The sequence below is a fragment of the Toxorhynchites rutilus genome, chromosome 3, assembly GCF_029784135.1.
Source record: "Toxorhynchites rutilus septentrionalis strain SRP chromosome 3, ASM2978413v1, whole genome shotgun sequence".
Lineage (NCBI taxonomy): Eukaryota > Metazoa > Arthropoda > Insecta > Diptera > Culicidae > Toxorhynchites > Toxorhynchites rutilus.
This window is the reverse complement of record NC_073746.1, coordinates 249,420,144-249,439,076: the sequence shown is the minus strand read 5'-3', so window position 1 is coordinate 249,439,076 and position 18,933 is coordinate 249,420,144. Positions and strand designations below refer to the sequence as shown.

General features: G+C 38.9%; 1 protein-coding gene across 2 annotated transcripts in view; it reads left to right on the top strand.

Moving 5' to 3' along the window:
• The window catches only part of LOC129775550 (uncharacterized), a 93,358-nt gene that overhangs the window by 58,352 nt on the left and 16,073 nt on the right, over positions 1 to 18,933 (top strand). For both annotated transcript variants that reach the window (XM_055780405.1, XM_055780406.1), the window contains exons 5-7: positions 13,229 to 13,642; positions 15,268 to 15,428; positions 15,492 to 15,773. In XM_055780405.1, the coding sequence (XP_055636380.1) occupies positions 13,229 to 13,642; positions 15,268 to 15,428; positions 15,492 to 15,773 (857 nt within the window). The remainder of the gene's footprint in view (positions 1 to 13,228; positions 13,643 to 15,267; positions 15,429 to 15,491; positions 15,774 to 18,933) is intronic.

The window sequence follows — 18,933 nt, the reverse complement described above, 5'->3', positions numbered from 1 at the left end:
AAATTATGTCTAAAAATATGAGTTTTGGAAGATGTACTAGAAAATTCCTAGTAAAAGAAGAATGTAATGGGCAAATTAGGAGATAAATCAATGAAGAGCTCTGCGATTGAAACCACAAACGTTCGCTTATTAAGAAAATGTGAATGTTCGAAAGAATTCATATCAAAAAATCAATTTTGGGCGGGACGAAGTTCGTCAGGTCAGCTACTAATAAATAAATCACACTGTTTATCTTTTCTTACTTTAGCACAGAGAATGCAAAATATAAAAAGGCGCTCTTATTTACCCCTATTCTGTATCTCGATTGATTCGAAATATTTCGAACGATTTGATAAAATTCTATTCGTTGTCCGTTCGGGTTGTTTTTGCATTTCATTCGATCTGTTTCTCCTCGAACATTAAATGGGCAAAACGTTCGATATAGGGAATGCGAAATTGTAACACGAATGAAATGCAAATCTGGCGGAATGCAGAATCGGGGTGATTGTCGTGAAATTTCATTTGCTTTCAAAGTTCTTTGGTATATTTAAAAAATGATCTTAAAGAAGGATCGAGACGTCTTGACGCAGGATTACGTTTTCGAAAATATATGGGGAGTACATATATTCATTTTTGTGTGTTTCATGCTCAGACATTTTATGACGGTTTCATGATTTATGATGATTTAGTACCAATCGATTTGAACATTCCCTAACAATCTATTGCAATGCAATTATAAAATTTCTTGTAGCTAATATGTCAAAATAGCGTTGGAAATAGAGCATCTAATTCCCCATATATTCGTGTAGATCGCAAGGCGTTGCCCCAACACGGACTAGAAAATCGGTCTAAAGTCTTGTCCAGTTAGAATCCGTACGGAAGAAATCATTTATATCTCGGAGATAGAATGACATACAAAAAAGAGTGATCAACCAAAAGAAAGATATATTCTTGCACTTTTACAAAAAAATGTCCTTAAAATTATTTTTCTTCATTTCTGATGAAACTTCTCACTTTTCTGGTGATTCCTCCCATCAAACGTTGCACAGCGGCAGTGTCGACCTCTGTGGCCAGTTTTTTCCAGAATCTGGTCATCCCTGCAGCGTCCCGAGCCATTTTTCCGGTCTTCTTTAGCTTCCGCTTCATAATCGCCCAATATTTTTCAATTGGGCGGAATTGGGGGCAGTTTGGTGGGTTGAACTCCTTCTCGATAAAATCCACCCCGTTGTCGCGGTACCACTGGAGAACCTCCCGGCTATAGTGGCAACTCGCTAAGTCAGGCCAAAACTTAACGGGACCATTGTGTGCCTTTATGAAAGGCAACACACGCTCCTTCAGGCACTCTTCCTTGTACAATTTCGAATCCATGGTCTTTGTAGTGATGAAAACCGGCGTCTTCGCACCACAGGTGCATATACCCTGCCAGATCATCATCTTCTTGGCAAATTTGTCCATGAACATGAACTTGAATTTGGCGGGGACATCGCCTCGTGCCGTGGAAAGATAAAATTTTTGTCCCGGAAGTTGGCCGAAGTCCATTTTTACATAAGTTTCGTCATCCTGGAGCAGGCATCCATGGTACTTCGTTAGTACCTGATAATACAACTTACGAGCGCGAGTTTTCGTCACTAGACTCTGCTTCATCGTCCTATTTGGTTGCTTGATTGCTTTGTAGGAATGAAGTCCAGCTCGGTGAATGATTCGTCGAACGGTACTACGAGCGGCACCGTATTTCTGAACGATATCATGTTCGGACAGTCCAGGGTTTGCTCTGACGGTTCTCAACACCTTCCAATTCAGCTGACGATCGTAGGTTCCGCTTCGACGCTTCTTTTGAACCGCCCGGTCCACGCTGTTCCGCTCGCGGAATCGTCTGAGCACATCACATACGGTAGTTTTAGCGATATCCAACTGTTTCGCGATCTTCGCACCCGACCACGTTGGATTGTCAACGTGGGTGTGCAAGATTAATTTTCTTCTTCTGTCTTCCATGTGGAATAACTCCGGACTTACGGCACGAAAAAATTTGAAACTTTTACCACCAGAAGAGGAAACATTTGTAAACAAACCGCTGTAAAAACTTTCTTGCAGCGGCCACTGACTGTGCCGCTGTAAAATGTGCAACGCGTACGGATTCTAACTGGACAAGACTTTAGTCGAATTAGAAAAACACATTGTGGCCTAGACATTTATAGTAACCATTGAAAACGCTGAATTCGCCCACAACGACCGAAACAAAAAAAAAATAAACGAAGTTTGAACCGTTTAAACGATTTGATGACCAAACTTATTCTACTGTTTTTTGATCCACGTTATGTTATTGATTGTTGAATTTAATAAAACAAACTGAAACACCTGAACTCACCCTGATTAATTCGGAGGCCAGAATACTTTATCTTACTCAGCATCGCATAATCAATAATAACTATGTCAATCAATGATGCTAAAGCTAACATCATGTTTAAAAATTGGACTTTTGAATTTAATACATATTTCAATACAGATTTTTTTTAGAAAAAACTAAGATAAAAAGATTTTTTCAGACCAGAAACACAGATTTTATTACGGCAACCCTGCGTAGCGGGCTGAATCGAAGTTTCTGAGCGCAGCGTGACCTAACTAATTATAAAATCGATTGTAGTACCCCAACACCACTTTTACCGGTTAGACTTCACTTCATGCGAGCTGGCCAACTGATGATTGTAAATTCGCACAGACAGGTGCTCCATTTCTCGCGTCGTTCCTCGATGCTCCCATTATGATGCAATCGAACGCGCAAGCACGCCGGACACATCTCAGAAGTGCCGACTTGAAATCAACATTTGGTGTTGCGAAATCGCTCGCGGATGAATTTCCCTCGTTGCTAATCGTTTGCAATGCGCGTTTTCCATCTAAGTTGTGTTCATCCTTTCGGCGCTCCCTATTGCCGCAAGACTCGAACGTGAAACCACGCGGATACTACAACACAACTGCTGCTGAATGGTTGTGTGTTTGTGATAACGCTACTGCACGGTAGATTTTGTCTTCTTTTCTTTTGTATACAACAGAAGTTCGGGAGACCTTGAACTGAACCCGGCTAAGGAAGACATATGTACGGCAACGAAAAAATCGGTTCTTCCGTGGAGACTTGCTGTGGGGCGCAAAACGGGTGTAGAATCTGGGTGTATATCTTTCATGTTCATTCAAGTTTTGGCGTGTTGTCTGCAATAGCCGGTACGACATATGCTAATGATAAATAGCCACACGAGTCTTCTTGCAATACATAGGAAGGACACATTACGCCACCATAAAATGTTAACATAAATCTATTTGTTTCCAGCGTAACGCATGGTATAGTGCGAAATTACGATTCGTCCAGTCTTGCTAGTCAAGCTGCTATAATTCGGGGGCTAATTTCACATGATTCACATGCAACACATGATCAATATTTAATTGGGTTGCGCGATCCGTAGTGAATAACATAGATCACTGTTCACAGTATTACTGGATACATAGTTCTAAATTTACAACTTTTCAAGTAATAAATGGAAACAAAATGTAGATAGTTTGGAGGATGAAGGATTTTTTTTTCAATCTCATACATTTTTCTAGCTACGAATTTTTGTTCTTCTGACCCTCTTCGATTCTTTTTTGAAAATTTTGCACATACGATCGCGGCTATCCAAAATTACAATTTCCTGTATCATATGTCCAATTTTGATTGTGATTTTTTTTAAGGTCATATCCACCTTCGTTGACATTTTTCATAAAATCATGATTCGAGCCATGATTTTTATGAAAAATGTCAACTGTTTGATCATTATAATATGATATGGTCGGTGTTAAGTCAGACCGGACCATGTGACATTTTTATTAATTCGAGACAAACGAACTTGAAGCTTAGTGCTCTGCAATTTTTACTGGCAATACTTTGACGTATGATAATTGTAAAAAACATCAAGTATCACGCTTGAAAGGGCACTTATTTGGCTGCCCGTATGTACATGGTCCTCTCTGACTGAACTAAATGAAGCATTTTTAAGATTTGGTTCATTATGACTAAACATTTTTGAAATATTTCTCAATCAGTTAACAGTTGTGAATCAAAGTGTGCCATTCTGGTATAAAAAAATAGAAAGGGTGTGAGATTGGAACTACATAAATATTTGATTGCGTTCAGCATAATAGTCTCTGCCATCTATTACAGGCATGAATATGATTGCACGCGAAACATGTTAAAGCATAAACCAGGGTGTCGACTATCTTCAAAATCCTTGAAAATCAGGGAATTCAAACAAAGTCGGGAAAAATCAGGGCACACCAGAGAATTTCGTCACCAAGCTGGAAACATCAAATTCCGCGAATTAGATTATTGATTATTGCAGTAATTAGAAAATTTTGATGACACCAAAAGCTGAGGTGTACCTAAAGCGTGATAAAATGAGCTTTATGATGAGTTTTGGCTTTGCCACGAACTCTGAATCTGAGCTCGATTAAACTTTGTGAGCTATACTTTGACATTGGTTTAGACGAGTCCTTGAACAACCAAAAAGAAATTGCAGACGGATCAGAGTGTCAGGTTACTCAGATTTTGAGACAAAGAAGAGATGGAGGTGATTAATCGTTACATGACGTCAGCGTTCTGAGTTCTCGCTCAAATTTTACGATAGACAAATCCTGAAATTTCGTGTGAGATGCGAGGCACTGTTTTTAAAGCTTAGGTGAAGCTCCAGCAGACTTTGCACTGAAACAATATTGACAGCAACAAGTTTGTTCATACTGAACCGAAAAATGAACGACTGAAGCATTTTTGGAAAAGATAAGATCACGGAACTTTGGCTTCGTGCACAAATTACGTAACGCTAAAAATTCGGATTTTGGACCCCCTCTCCCCTACATGACGCAATTTCCTATCTCTAACACACAGAAAGTAACGCCGAAAAGTTTTGCGATGTTTTGATCTATTTTTTTCAGTTTTGGAGTTGATGATTAACTTACCTAAAAAACTGGAAAGTTCGAAACTACACTGTCAAGAAAACCTTCATTCTATGGTGGATAATAGTGCGTACTCGTTTTTGTGAAAAAGTTCAAGAACTTTTTTTTAAAATTCTATTAGTTCAAAAATTGCTTGTGGGGCAAAGGTGTGCAGTGGCTGTGGGGCAAAAGTTCGCACCAGAATTTAGCTCTGAAAAAAAATAAAATTTTTTCAACCAAATTTTTAACGAGAAGAAAGAACAAAACTAATTTGAAGAAATGCACTCCAGAAATGCTCAAATGGCCCGACAGAGGCTTCGGAAGGGAGTCTCGAAGCGTTGGATTGCGGCAGACCTAGATATTTCTGTATAAGCTCGGAGAAAGAGGCTCATACCAGTGGGGGATTTATGATTTCAATCTTCTTTTATTGACTAGTCTACTTCTGCTGGGATGTGCCAGCGAGCATCTAGGGCGGTTCAGACCAGTATTTACGAGTGAGCAGTCTGAGGATTTGGCGGACCACTGCAGAGCACTGGACAAAGTTTTCTATGGTATGACTCTCAAAGATTTACGGCGCCTGGCGTTTGATTTTGCGGAAGCTAACAATCTCCAGCACCAATTCAACCAAGTTGCAAGACTGGCAGGAAAAGATTGGGATTCTAGCTTCATGAGGAACCATCGTCTGTCTCTAGGAACCACACAACATCACAACGAAGCAACAGCGCTCCAAGGCAAAGCGTCGGAATCCTCAAAACCGAATCCAAGATGAGGAAGAAAAATAAACAACTGCTTAAAAATAATTCAAAATGAATTTCAAATGAAAAATGTCGGATTTTCACCATGCATTCAATTTAATAACAGTTATGTTTCGTTTATGTTTATATTTTCACAATGAACTTCAAATAAATATTGTATTCTTGATTTGATTTCAACAATGAGTTTCAAATAAATCAAGTGAAGGTAACTATGTATTTATAAACTTGATCTATATCAATAAAAATGATTTGGTGTCCGTTCCTCACGATTTAATACAAGAACGGAGCAACGGATTTAAACAGACAGTATCAGGATTGAGGCGTCTTAGTCTGTATAAGGTTCATATGTCAAAAAAAAAAAAATACCGCGATTATAGATTATGTATTATTATTATAGAAATAATTTTTGTGGGAACTTGAATGTTCGAAATGATTTATATCAATATATCAATTGTGAGTGGGACGAAGTTCGCCGGGTCAGCTAGTTTGTTAATAAAAAAAATCTGTTTCGAATGTTGGACATTTTCAGATATCTTATATTGTCAGTCTCCTCCCTCCCAAAAATTTCCACGTGGTATGTATATCACCCACCCATCTCCACCTAAAAAACATCATACAGCACCCCCCCTCCTCCCCGCTGGATGGTGCCTACACACTCTGGTAATGATAAAGCATTCATTTTTTTTACAAGTTGCCTCAGAAGTACAATTCAATAAGTGCGCACCTTTGCCCCCACTATGGGGAAAAAGCACTTTTTTGTGATTCGATTATGTATTGGAATTGAAATTTAACGTTGAAAGTGAAATTGCGATTATGTATGATCGACCTGTACTACGTTTCCAAGGTAATATATATAGTTACAATTCAATAAGCAAACTGAATTTTATTTGCTTGTATTTTAAGAGTTATTTGGACGACAACAGTTATGTGCGCACCTTTGCCCCGCACTACTCTACATGGTCCAATCTGTCTGCACATATTAAGGACCGCTCACGAGTTTTCTCGACACGAAACACGCATCCATTGCGTACCGCTCACGAGTTTCCTCGTGTTTCGCGTTCCGTCTGTTACGGATGGATCACGAAATAACCCGTGATTTCTACACATGATGATTGAATCCTTGGTCTGCCAAGAATCTAACAAGGCCTACCGATGGCTCGCCTTCGTCTCATCCACACCGAAGGAAACGAACTTTCAATGATACCTTTTGCTCGGTTCTTTGCCCAACTAACTCACCTCACCGTTTCTCAGGGTCGGCTTCCGATCTCGGGAGAACTCACACACATACGCGCGTAACTAGGGGGAACTTTTAAACGCCACCAGAAGTAGAAGGGACTGGTTCTTGCGAAAATCACAACTGAGTTGAATTTACTAGTTTCTTTTATTTTTCTCGTGGTTTGTAAGCTCCTAGTGCACTTATTTCGTTGGTCGTTGGAAAGGGGAGGAGTAGCGTACCTTCAATCGTTGAGTTTGGAAGGAGCCAGGTTCTGGATGATGTCCTTCTTCAGGTTTGTCTTCGTCCGGTGGTTTCTCCGTCGTGTATAGATGTCTCGTACGGGATGAAACTATTCCCAAATGGTGGGATATGAGTTGCCTTACAGGCTTCTGCGATGGTGGAGTTACACATAGCCTGAACCTTTAAAGGTAGAATCAGAGCGAGTGTGGCCAGAGATGAAGCTCCTAAAGTACTTGGTTCTTTATCGATTCACCACAAACGTACTCCTCTTATCACATCACTATTCACTCTCAATCATCGTATCTCAATCTTTCCTGACTATCTTGCTCCCGATCTCTGGCGTCAAAGGCCGAGTCAATCCTTTCCGGTTTCTTTCTAAACTACTCCTTTCCTCTCCCCCTTTTCCGGCCTTTTCTTCCTCTTTTCTATTCCTTTCATCCTTCCCGTTTCTGGTGATTGTCACCAGTGAGCTTGATGGGATTCATATCTCATCCAAGCGTTACCTCGTCATTGGAGCACAATGGGTTAGGATTACTAATTACATTTGTTTTTTTCATTTGAACAAATTTTACACTAACTACAAAAATATATATAAACCAGTCACAAACAAAACAAATTTTAAACCAAAAAATAAACAAACAAAATTCAACTACGGTGACATTTAATTGTTCCGTATTTCGGCGGTAAATATCTCATTCGTGGAATCCTAACAAATGAAGTGTACAAATTTGCCCCAAAACGTGCGGTCCCTGGCGTATGTCTTACAGATTTCTTTGTGTTCCTTAATGTGTTAGGACGCACAACTGTCAGGTTTTAGTGCCATCCGATCATTAGTGTCTGGCCGTCCGTCGCAAACGGCCAGAAATGTGGGTCGACAATTCTTGGATTTTGCATGATGATAACGCGCCATCGCACCGAGCCCGAATCGTACTGCATTATTTGACCAAACATCCAAACCAAACAGCACCGTGCGACTTTGTTTTGTTCCCCAAGTTGAAGTTGCCACTTCGTGGAAAGAGGTTTCAGTCGATCGAGGAGATCAAAGAGAATGCGATCCCCATCCCTTTGTCACCTACCAGGGATGCATGGAAGACTGGGTCAAGCATTGGCACATGTATATTGCTTCTGATGGATCATTTTTTGAAGGAGATAAAATAAAGTTGCCTGAAATTCAACTCTATTTTATTTTATTTAAAAATTCCCGGTACTTTCTGATCATAGGGTAAACAATTTTTTTATATTTCATTTGTAGCTGTAAGTCTCAGTGATCAATACTCTCAATTTACACACACAGTTTTGTAAAAATGTATAACCAAAATAATTTTAGTAGATGACTCCTAAGAGAAGATGCAAATCAATGATTCGTAAACTAATTGTCACTTTAGATTCTCTTTTGGGTGGGTTGTATTAGCATCCCAAATTATGATGCACACGATTTTTAAATGCATGTGTTCTAGTTGTGTCATCAAATACTTGTCGCTTCTGACGTTTTGGTCCGGTAGAATAATCTCTAATAGATCGCGAATGTTGAGTGATGAGATTATATTATTCTAACGGGCCAAAAAGTCAGTGGAAGACACTAAACTAAAAATTACCCAAAATATATTCAATTTTTGCTTCCGAAGTTAATGGGATTCTCGACACCAGATGTTAGCATATGGTAAGTCCTCTACTTAGTATTCAATTGAATCAAGGACCATACATTTACTTTTATCCTGACTTACTCTTCTACTCTACTTACCCATAATCATCCCAATTAAAATTAGTATCAGTAGCATTATTTTTTACGATTCTACAATTACCACCGAGAACGTCACATTGCACACAATAAACACACCCGAACCCGTCGGTAGTAGTTCTTGGCCTTTTCGTATTCTGTCTCACCACTTCACGCCTCACGCAGCACAACACACAGACAAACCGTTGCAAACGGAAATCAATACTACATGAAACACGGCTTTTTGTTCATTTACAGTTGACAGATCTCTTTCAACAACTCGCTTAAAGAGTTAGATTGCAGCGCGAGCAATAGGTCGAACCACGTTTCCAGCGGTCATCCGCTGCTGCTGCTGCTCTGCATGGTGGAAGGCGGTGGCGTGAATGTGTGCGAAACAAAAATGGCAACGCTGTGCAACGTCTCCTTCCGCGAGAGGCAGACAATTTGTGATTATTTTCATGCCATTTGAAATCTGTGTACAATACATGTCGAACCATACCGTCGGTCGAGTATGTTGCAGCATGTTATCTTGGGATGTGCATTTGCGATATTTTACGTTTATTTTACGTGTGGGAAAAATTACCCATTCTGGCGATCGAAACAAATATGTATATGGATATTGAATTTAAGATTTTTTATTCAAATAATTCGTGCCTAAAAAAATGTTGTTTATTATATTTGTTATTAACCCTTTGCGGTCGTGTTAAATTTGAACATGAATGTCGTACTGGTCGAAATTATTATTTTCCTTAAAAGATCAGTGATACATAACATATTATGAAAGACGAACAAGATTTCTTTATTTATTTATTGCGAACTATAGATTCGTCAGGGTGTCGACTACCTGGAAAATCCTTAAAAATCAGAGAATATCAGGGAATATCAGGGAATTCAAATAATGTCAGGGAAAATAAGGGAACATCAGGGAATTTCATCACCAATCTGGAAAAAATCTATAACGCTGATGGGAATTTTGATTATTGCTGTCAGGGCCCGAAATCTTCGAAGATGAAAAATGAATATCGACTCTCCTCTCTATAGCTTCGATTCGACTAGGACTACTTCAGCATTCGCCGTCAACAGAAAGTGACTAGAAGATGAATCGACGAGCGTTGAGAGCGAGGATGACTGATGAACTATTCTAGTTAATACTTATTGTTATATCTAATTGACGTTACTAATGAATACAATTTTGTCTCTTCATTCAACTGACTTCAGTTCCCATTTCTACTTCCCCCCGACACAAATCTTTACCCGCGTACACAATCTTATTTTTACGTTCAAATAAAATGAAACGAAAACTTGATTTCTGATGCAAAAAAAGTAGTTACACCATTAATGGACGGTTTATTGTCTACCCACCGTGAACTCAACCCAACGAACTTTGACAGTTATTAGGTATGCTGTGAAGGTCTTCGCGTTAGTTTTAGTAAATAGTGTTCATTTCAATTCACTTTCAATTCACTTTGTCTCCGACTTCAATTTTGTGAAAAAACATACAGAAAAACGGGCTTAAATCAACAAAATTCACAAATTTGTCAGTGGTTCTGAACACAACATTGAACGCTATTTTATATGTGTGAGTAATTTTTGTGTACGATACAAAACAATCTAGCACACCTTTAGTATATGTCAAACCACGTTGAACTCAAACATCGATATATGTGTACGTGAATACATGAGAGAGAGAAACTTTCAGGGGAGTCACTCCAAAATGTAATGAAGTCCATTTGACGGGGAAGAATGAAATGAGATAGTCGAGTCGTAGAGGGAGATAGCGACTAAACACCCGACTAACTTTTGAGTCATGTTGACGGAGAAACTGCGTGAAAAAGCCAAAAGTCATTTGCAATTGGATATAAAAGGGAATTTCTTCATAGTCCGCTGACTATCGTCAGTTGAATATGACTATGCCGACCCCTGATTGCAGTTATTAGGAAGTTAATGATACCAAAATTTTTTTATTTGATTAGGTTGAATCTTTGTACGTTTGTCTGTATAGCGGACTCGAGTATATACTCCGATTTCTTTTCAGTGCTTAAACTATGATCAGAAAGTACTAGGAATTTTTTTATTTAAAATTACCGTGCATGCGGGAACCGCTAGATTTTTTTTCCTATGTTGGTACCACCTTACGATGTACATCTGTCAGGTTTTAATGCCATCCGAACATTAGTGTCTGTCTGTACGTCGCAAACGGCCAGAAATGTGGAACCGACAATTCTTGGATTTTGAGCCATCGCACAGCCTGAATTTGTACCGAATTATTTGACCAAACATCAAGTAAATACCATCGAGCAAGTACCGTACCGCCTGATATGGCCCCGTGCGACTTTTTGTCTCCGGCATACCCACTTATCTTTTATAAACGCAATAGCCGTCATAAATTGTGTATCGATATTTTCGTGCGTGAGATTTTGAAATTTCAAACAGGTAAACTGTTAGTGTTATTGAAATTGTGTGTTGATAACGATGGTGACGCTAATGTCGGGAGAGAAGGCTTTTCGTGATGGGTTGTTTGCGAATATCTAGAAGTATTCATATGCGAGACGAAACTTGCCAATAGAGGAGACTATTCCGGACCAATTATCTGTTTAATTCGGACCAGCTGCTGATTGATTGATATTGGCAAACAAACATGCTTTTCCAATCATTTCCACATACTTAAAAATATACTTCTTCTTGATGTACTTACGATACATACTCTCAAATAAGGATTGATGAGAATGACAGAAACTAAAATTTGTTGCAAAATATGTAACATTTATATAACGTAAAGTAACGTGGAGTTTGAGAGTTTGGAAAAGTAATCATCAGGAAGGTTATAAAATTTGGAAACCTCGACATCTCGCTTGTTTTCTACATCTCTGTTCGTTATTGGTCGATGAAAAAGCAAAAAATCGCAAAATCGATACACCGACAATGTAGGAAAAATAGAAATTTTGTTCCTGCGAATCTGAAAACAAGTCTGACTGACTAGACTGTTGTACATCGGGAAAAGTACCAAAAAGTTTGGTAAGTCCTTGAAAAATCAGTACATTGGTATCACTGTTTGTAACTTTTTCTCAGCCTTTAAATATTGATGAGGTTTGAACTCGGTTCCTTATCCCATCGTTAGTCTAGTGGACACGGAAATTTTAATGTTACTCAGTCGATAGTAGCAAAATTCGAGGTGATTCGCTTCAAGTGTGTGCTTACGAGAAGAAATTGGATCCGTCCATTCTTTACCCATAACGCGCTGCCATTAAACGCCGGAACTTAGAACCTTAGTACAGTGGATTTTGAGTATCTCTCATATGAACACATTCGTATTCTAGAATTACCCGTGCAGTATATGTTAAGTTTTTCTCGTACTCTTCAATCGCCTTTCAAAGGGTAGTGAGCTGGATTTTGCCATTTCACTTAAGTTTAGTTTCACGCCAACGTATTAACAAGGTAATTGCCATCTGGGATCCTTGAGTATTGAGCACTGGGAAGAAGGCGAAAAAACTTGCCTTTGCACGCCATTTTTTGTGTGCGTAGTAGTGAAGAGGCCTCACGGGAGAACTTCACAAACATGGTAAAATTGTAGGAGGTTTATTCATCGCACACAAATGCGCGTTGAGTTACATTTGTGTACGTTTGTTCGAACCATATGGAATCATTGAGGGGGGAGCGTAGGGAAGTTTTCCTGCTGATGCTTTCTCTTTCTTTCGGTCATAGTGGGAGGAAAACATGCGATGATGGTTCATATTTGAGGTACTACTAGTTCACAAAGTATCAACAAAAACTAGCAAGCAGATTGATTAAGTGTTGTCAATAATCGCCGTCATAGTCGGTACAAAAGCGCGACAGTATTAGTGCTGTCTCTTCGTGGTGTGCTAATCACAATCGGCTTGTCGCGGCACGCGAGAATTATGTTTTTGCTTGCACTGCGTTACGGAAGTTTTGCGATAGCCGTTTCTCAATTATCTTATTATGTCTTTATGTCGCATTTCGTTCGTATTCGAGCTATACGATAATTTTACCGGTGAACTACCGATGCTAACAGTGTTGCACCAATGATAAATGGAACGAATATCAATGCTGTATTTTAAATGGAGGTGTCCGTTCATCGAATTTCGTTTGGGACATACCAGCGTTATTTGTTGGTGTGAGATGAATGGCGGACATTCGATTGTTGGCCCTGTTCTTGGCTCAATGTCGTGTTTAGACGGCCCTCTGCGCTGCGAACACATGATAAATACAATTTTGAATGTTGACATGGTGTGTATTTTCAATGTTCGATGCCTCTCTAACATGAATATGTTCATATCTTAGGTTTTTGTTTGCACTCTTTTATCAACCGTTGACTGAACACATTTTTATCGTTTTTCTTCCCTTTTTCAGTGCTAAGCGAGCAGCGTGGCGTTGGGCGAAAGATCGTGCTTCGGTGGCATCAAGATGGACCTGGTTGCAGGCGCAAATCGCCGACCTGGAGTATCGCATCCGACAATACAACGAACTTCACAACAAGATTAAAATCAACAAGGGTGCCGTGACGCTGGAAGAAGTTCCCACCACTCAGCAGGCACCTCCGCAGCAATCTGTTAATGGATACCGGGGCACGCTTCCCGGTAACAATAAACCTCTGGACGATAGTTACGATGCGGCGTCAAGCAGCACAACGACCCCTAACGGAGCATACGATCAGAATGGTGCGTCCTGTCGGACGCGCCCATTTCATCGGAATGGTTTTCGGAAAAGGAAATTGCTGCAGACTGCGAATATGCACATCATTTCCAAAAAAGTTGCCCGACCTAGGTATGTATGCATGCGAAATAAGCTCTAAAGCAGCTTATTTTCTTTTTTGGGTTTCCGGTGGTTTCGATATTTTCCGGTTATTTTGGTATTTTCCAATTAGTTTGGGATTCCTTGGGTGATTGAACATACAATCAAAAAAAATTCAAATGACAGACATCTGACCGCCATTCTTCGGCTTGGTGATCGTCGATCCTTTTGTGCAACCTTGACAGTATTTAATCTACTAAGCGATATTTTGCGTCATTATATAAGGGTGTCGACTATCTGAAAAAACCACGAAAATCAGGGAAAAATCAGTTCTTTTTAATTACTTCTATGTATAATTCAATTTGAATCTTAATGATTGCAGGAATTGGTAAGCAAATGATACAATATGTATTTACCTAGCCAGGTTCTCTATATACATTCACTTCAGCGCATGTTGTTACTTTTTCTATGAGTGAAGTAAACCCTCAGAAAGACAAACAGTGCGGAAGAAGAAGGGTTCTGAAAACCGCATTCTGTACTGACCCTGTCTTCATTGATTGCGATCAAAAAATGGCTGAAAAACGATTCGAAAACCATATTAAAAAACGGATTTTTGCCGTATAAGAAAGGTAGGGCGGGACTAGTTGGTCATTTTTGGATAATTTGGTATAACATTACAGTACGAAGTTTTGCGTTGGAATGTATGTACTACAATGAAGCTTACCTTACCTGAAAAATAACCAGAGAATCATTTATTTGACATTTTTGTTCAAAGTAAATAAATTGATGATAATTTCAGATTCTCATCTTTTTTCTCTCTGAAAACTTCATAAAAGTCTTCAGACGTCAAGCTCGGCTTAGAATAGTAGATTTCGGCTTTTCAATTGATAGCGTGGAATTTCGTTGTTGGAAATTAGTCAGGCAATCTTTTATAGTCATTTCGTCTCCTTCCCATCTAACTGGCATCAGAATCGGAACTTTGGGGCCAGAGTTGCCAGGTTTGAAGACATGTCTTTATTTTGAAGACATTTGACTTACTGTGAAGACATTTAATTTCGTTAAGTCATTTTGATGATATTATTAAATATGTACATGTTTTCGAGGATCAAAAAAAAACTTTGAGCGCTTTGAGGCACCCCTAAATCATGTCCGATTGAATTGAAATTTAGCATTGGTCTTTTTTTGGACCAATCAACAAAATGTACATGTTCAGTTTTTTAAATTCGATGATAATTTTTTTCCGTACCACCCTAATGTTCGCGGATCGGTGCTATCGTTTAGTTTTATTGTTATCTTTTGTTTTTTTTTGTTCCGTTTGAACTTTTTTCTTGGTTGTGTTCTTTCAACATTAGCTAATCTACTTCCCTTCTTGTTCGCTTTATTTTTCGTTTCTTCTCTGTTCATTAATTTTTTTCTATGTCGTCGACTTTAATAGATGAACGTTCTGCAGAGAAATTTATATGCACAATGTAGTATTGCTCTTACGTAATTTTGTATTAGTTTATTCCCCTACTAGAGTTCAATATATCTGGTAATGTGAAACCATATTAAACTGATAAATATGAGACCTGCAGTAACAAATTATCATTGTTTACTTGATTGTTATATCACAATAAATCCATTTTTATTTTGACATATTCACTATAATTCCATTTCAGCACCATCAAATGTGGCTGTGCGTGGCCGTTACACCCGTGCGCGCTGTGTTCCGGCCGGCAGGATCCCACAGCGCCAAGAGATCTGGCTGACACGATGCCGGCAACGGAACGAGTTGCACTCCTCGATCCGTGTTACCATCCAGTGTTAAGTTTCTCTGAAGGTTAGTGCAACAACGTTTCCCGAATTTCCATCCATGAATTCTAAGCTTTTTTACTCTTTCCAGACGTCTCACATAGTATCCACTTCGAAGCGATTCACCGAATACCGGAGTGGCAGAACAAAATGATCCGCACTTCGACCAAATCGCTCAGCAAGAGCGTCTCCCAGAAGTCTGCCAGTGCTGGCGGCAGTGGACTCTGTTCCACCAGTGGCAGCACGCCGGCCTTTCCGTCCTCTGGTGACGAAGGAGCTGGTGCATCCGGGAGCAAAAAAATCGGCCCCGATGGCAAACGAAAATACACCAAGCACAACAAGCTCAACAGTTCCCAAGATTTTGCGAATTCCAGTAAGTAAATTGTAGACGCTTTTAAGAACGAGTCCCCTCTTCCATAACCACTAACAAGCTAGTGTATCAGAAGCTATGAACGACCTGAAACGCAGATGAAGAGAATTGAGAAAAAGAAATAAAACTGAATTTTTATGCTAGTTTTAACATACTGGTAAGCCCTTTAGTTATTGTTCCTACTTGTATACTAAAGAGTGTCATTGTAAATATTTTATACTTACACAGTGGTGTCTCGTGAGTAAATTGACTAGTTGTGCACCTACACGGTGACCCAAAACTTTTATACAAAATTGCAAAATGGGGGTTAATTAGTGCTCGAATTTCAAGCATCTCTGAGTCTTATTCTAAATTTGAGCTATTTTTCATAATCGTGCGTAATTGCGTGCGTAATTTCAATATAACATTGCATGCGTTTAGGTGCGCAATGGAATATGATAGGATGTTTCTCAAATATTACAGTGTTGTTTTCGGGGACAAATTATTTTTTTTAATTAAATTTCTTCTAGTGTTTCAGTAATGAAATTATTTGTTCTGTGCGATGGGCAAATAGGTCAATTATGTTTTCCAAAAAAATACGTTAAAGTTGGTGCTAAAAAAGCATTTTGTTTATAATAGCCATAAGTATAAGTCTTTAAACTATAAAGTTCCCTCACATCTAGCATTGGAAAATGCTGATTAGGAGATACTCAATGGAGTGCCTAAGATTGATGTAGCGACCATTCGCATAGATAATTTTGTCATAATCACAATTATACCACTATGCACATAAAACAGAACAAAGAAAACACGAAAATGGACTTTGGACATTTTGCACCAACCGATAGACCCTAGAACAGTTATTGCCTTGAAATGGACACGTGTGAATACCTGCAATGAAGCAGAATCAAATACATATTGAAAAAATAATTTTAAAACTATCAAATTTATTTTAAAAATATTAAATTAAGTTTTTGAACAAAAATTAACAAAAAAAAATTTATTGGAATTAAATTAACATATTTTAAAAAATCTTTGGAAATGCTCTCTGCTCTCATGGATTCGCTTGCATGATCTGCTGCAGTAACTGCTTCGTTTTGGTATCTCATCTGTGGGAAATGAATAATAATGTTACAAATTCGCAAATCATATTACTCTGGAATAAACACTCACCGCATATTTCGTCAGTGATATAGGCAATCCAGTGGGTCAAAACTGTGGACAGGAGATTCGTCTTGGAAGCTCGTAAATACGCAAAAAACGCAAGAAAAAAATATTAATAAAGTTATCAACAGAAAAACAAAACAATCAAATAGTATAAAGTACGAATCAAGAAAATTATTATCATCAAACGGGTTATTTTAAAAATATATTTCATGGTATTTTTAAAATAACCCGTTTGATGATAATAATTTAACAAAAATTACATCAAACATCGCAACATTAAATAACAATGTAAAGTTCAACAATACACAGAAAACGATAACAGAACAAATAATAAAAAAACACTACAATGAAAACAAAAAACGAAAATAAATCAACTAAAACCACAATGTAGAACTCTAAGTAAAAAGGCATAATAAAAGCAGAGGCTACAAAAAACATCACTACAACGAATCAATCAAAATCAATAAAGGAAAAATATAAAACCACAATACAGAAATCTGAATAAAAAAACAACTCACAACAATAACCAAAAACCATAACATAAAATTGATTCCGCTACCTCGCCTACCATTAATAGTAAGGATTCAAAACGACAACGATTGATAAAACTTGCCCCTTTTGTTGCTTTCAGTCGTTGATTTTCCTGCCGCAGTTTGATATTCTCTGCTTGCTCCTTCCGAAGATCTCTTTCAATCTTCATTCTCTGGAACACCGCCATCTCCATCTCCGTTGCATCTAATGGCTCCCAGTCGAACAAATCCTCGTCGTCATCAACGAGAATTACTTCACTGGGAACCAGAGGCGGAGGCGTTTCATCTTCAATCATTCTCTCGTTCCACTGCTGCATCTGGTTTGGCTTTGAAATTGGCTGCAAAAAAGAGTTTTGTTAGTACCATACAACACACTCAGAAATGATTTTTGTTACCTTGATGACGGAGCGTTTTCCACTCGATTCCCCATGCACTCCGGGTTCCCGGTTGGCCCAAGAGCGTTTTGGGACCAACGACCCGGTTGGAATCTTCGACGTGAATGCCGCTCGCTGCATATTGAATGGTGATGGGATTTATACTTGCTTCAATCTTCAAAGTATAAACCTCAGTGAGAAACGTATTGCACAAACAAAAAGCTTACTTAGATTGAATTAGAAATTAGGAATTGAAATCGGGTCTTCATTGTTTTTTCGTCACCATTGTATCTTATGTCATATGTAAGCTGATTTTGTTGTGATTCTGGTGATGGTATGCAAATTAACTAATTTCAAGCTTTTAATATGATTTCTTGCAGCTTTATTGAGCATGGTAGAATTCATTTTCTTTAATGAAAAATTGAAATGAACATAGCGAGAATCTTTATGGAAACTGCCGAACCCAGTGCACCATATTTTGTGGGTGTGTTGCAATATGCTTACAAAGTTTTCGGAAGAATTACCTCAAAATGGCATTCAACCATATCGCTCGGAATAAAGAATTGTTCGACCAAGGAAGAATCAATGAAATGGAAGAGCCAAAGAGACGTTTTTCTTGGTGAATACTTCTAGTGTAAAATAACAGTTGCGAACCAGCAACCACAAGGTGTTCATTAAGTATTAGGCAAGGCGCAAATTGAGACGCATATAGCGCGAGTAACTTGGCGCGATATAGCGCCTGTTTTTGTGGCTAATGAAAACAGATAGAACGGCGCAAATTGGCCAGATGACGCGAGATGGTGGAGCGCTCGTGAGACACGACTCGCGCGACGCTGTGGCTGAAACACAGTTTCTCGTGCTGGTCATGCCGGTTGTGGTAGTTGTGTTGGTGAACAATCATATAGCGCAGTGGGTTTGACACTGTATGGCTGTACTGGTCGGGTGATTGTGTTAGTAAATAAATATATCGCGCAACTCTGTGTTAATCAGTCATTGTATGCGAGTGGCATGTTATTTACACCAAACTGCGACTCAATATGCGCTCCACCACGCTACGTTTGTGGCACGTATGAGTCGTGTTGGTAGTCTCGCGTTCGCTTACGAGCGCTATAC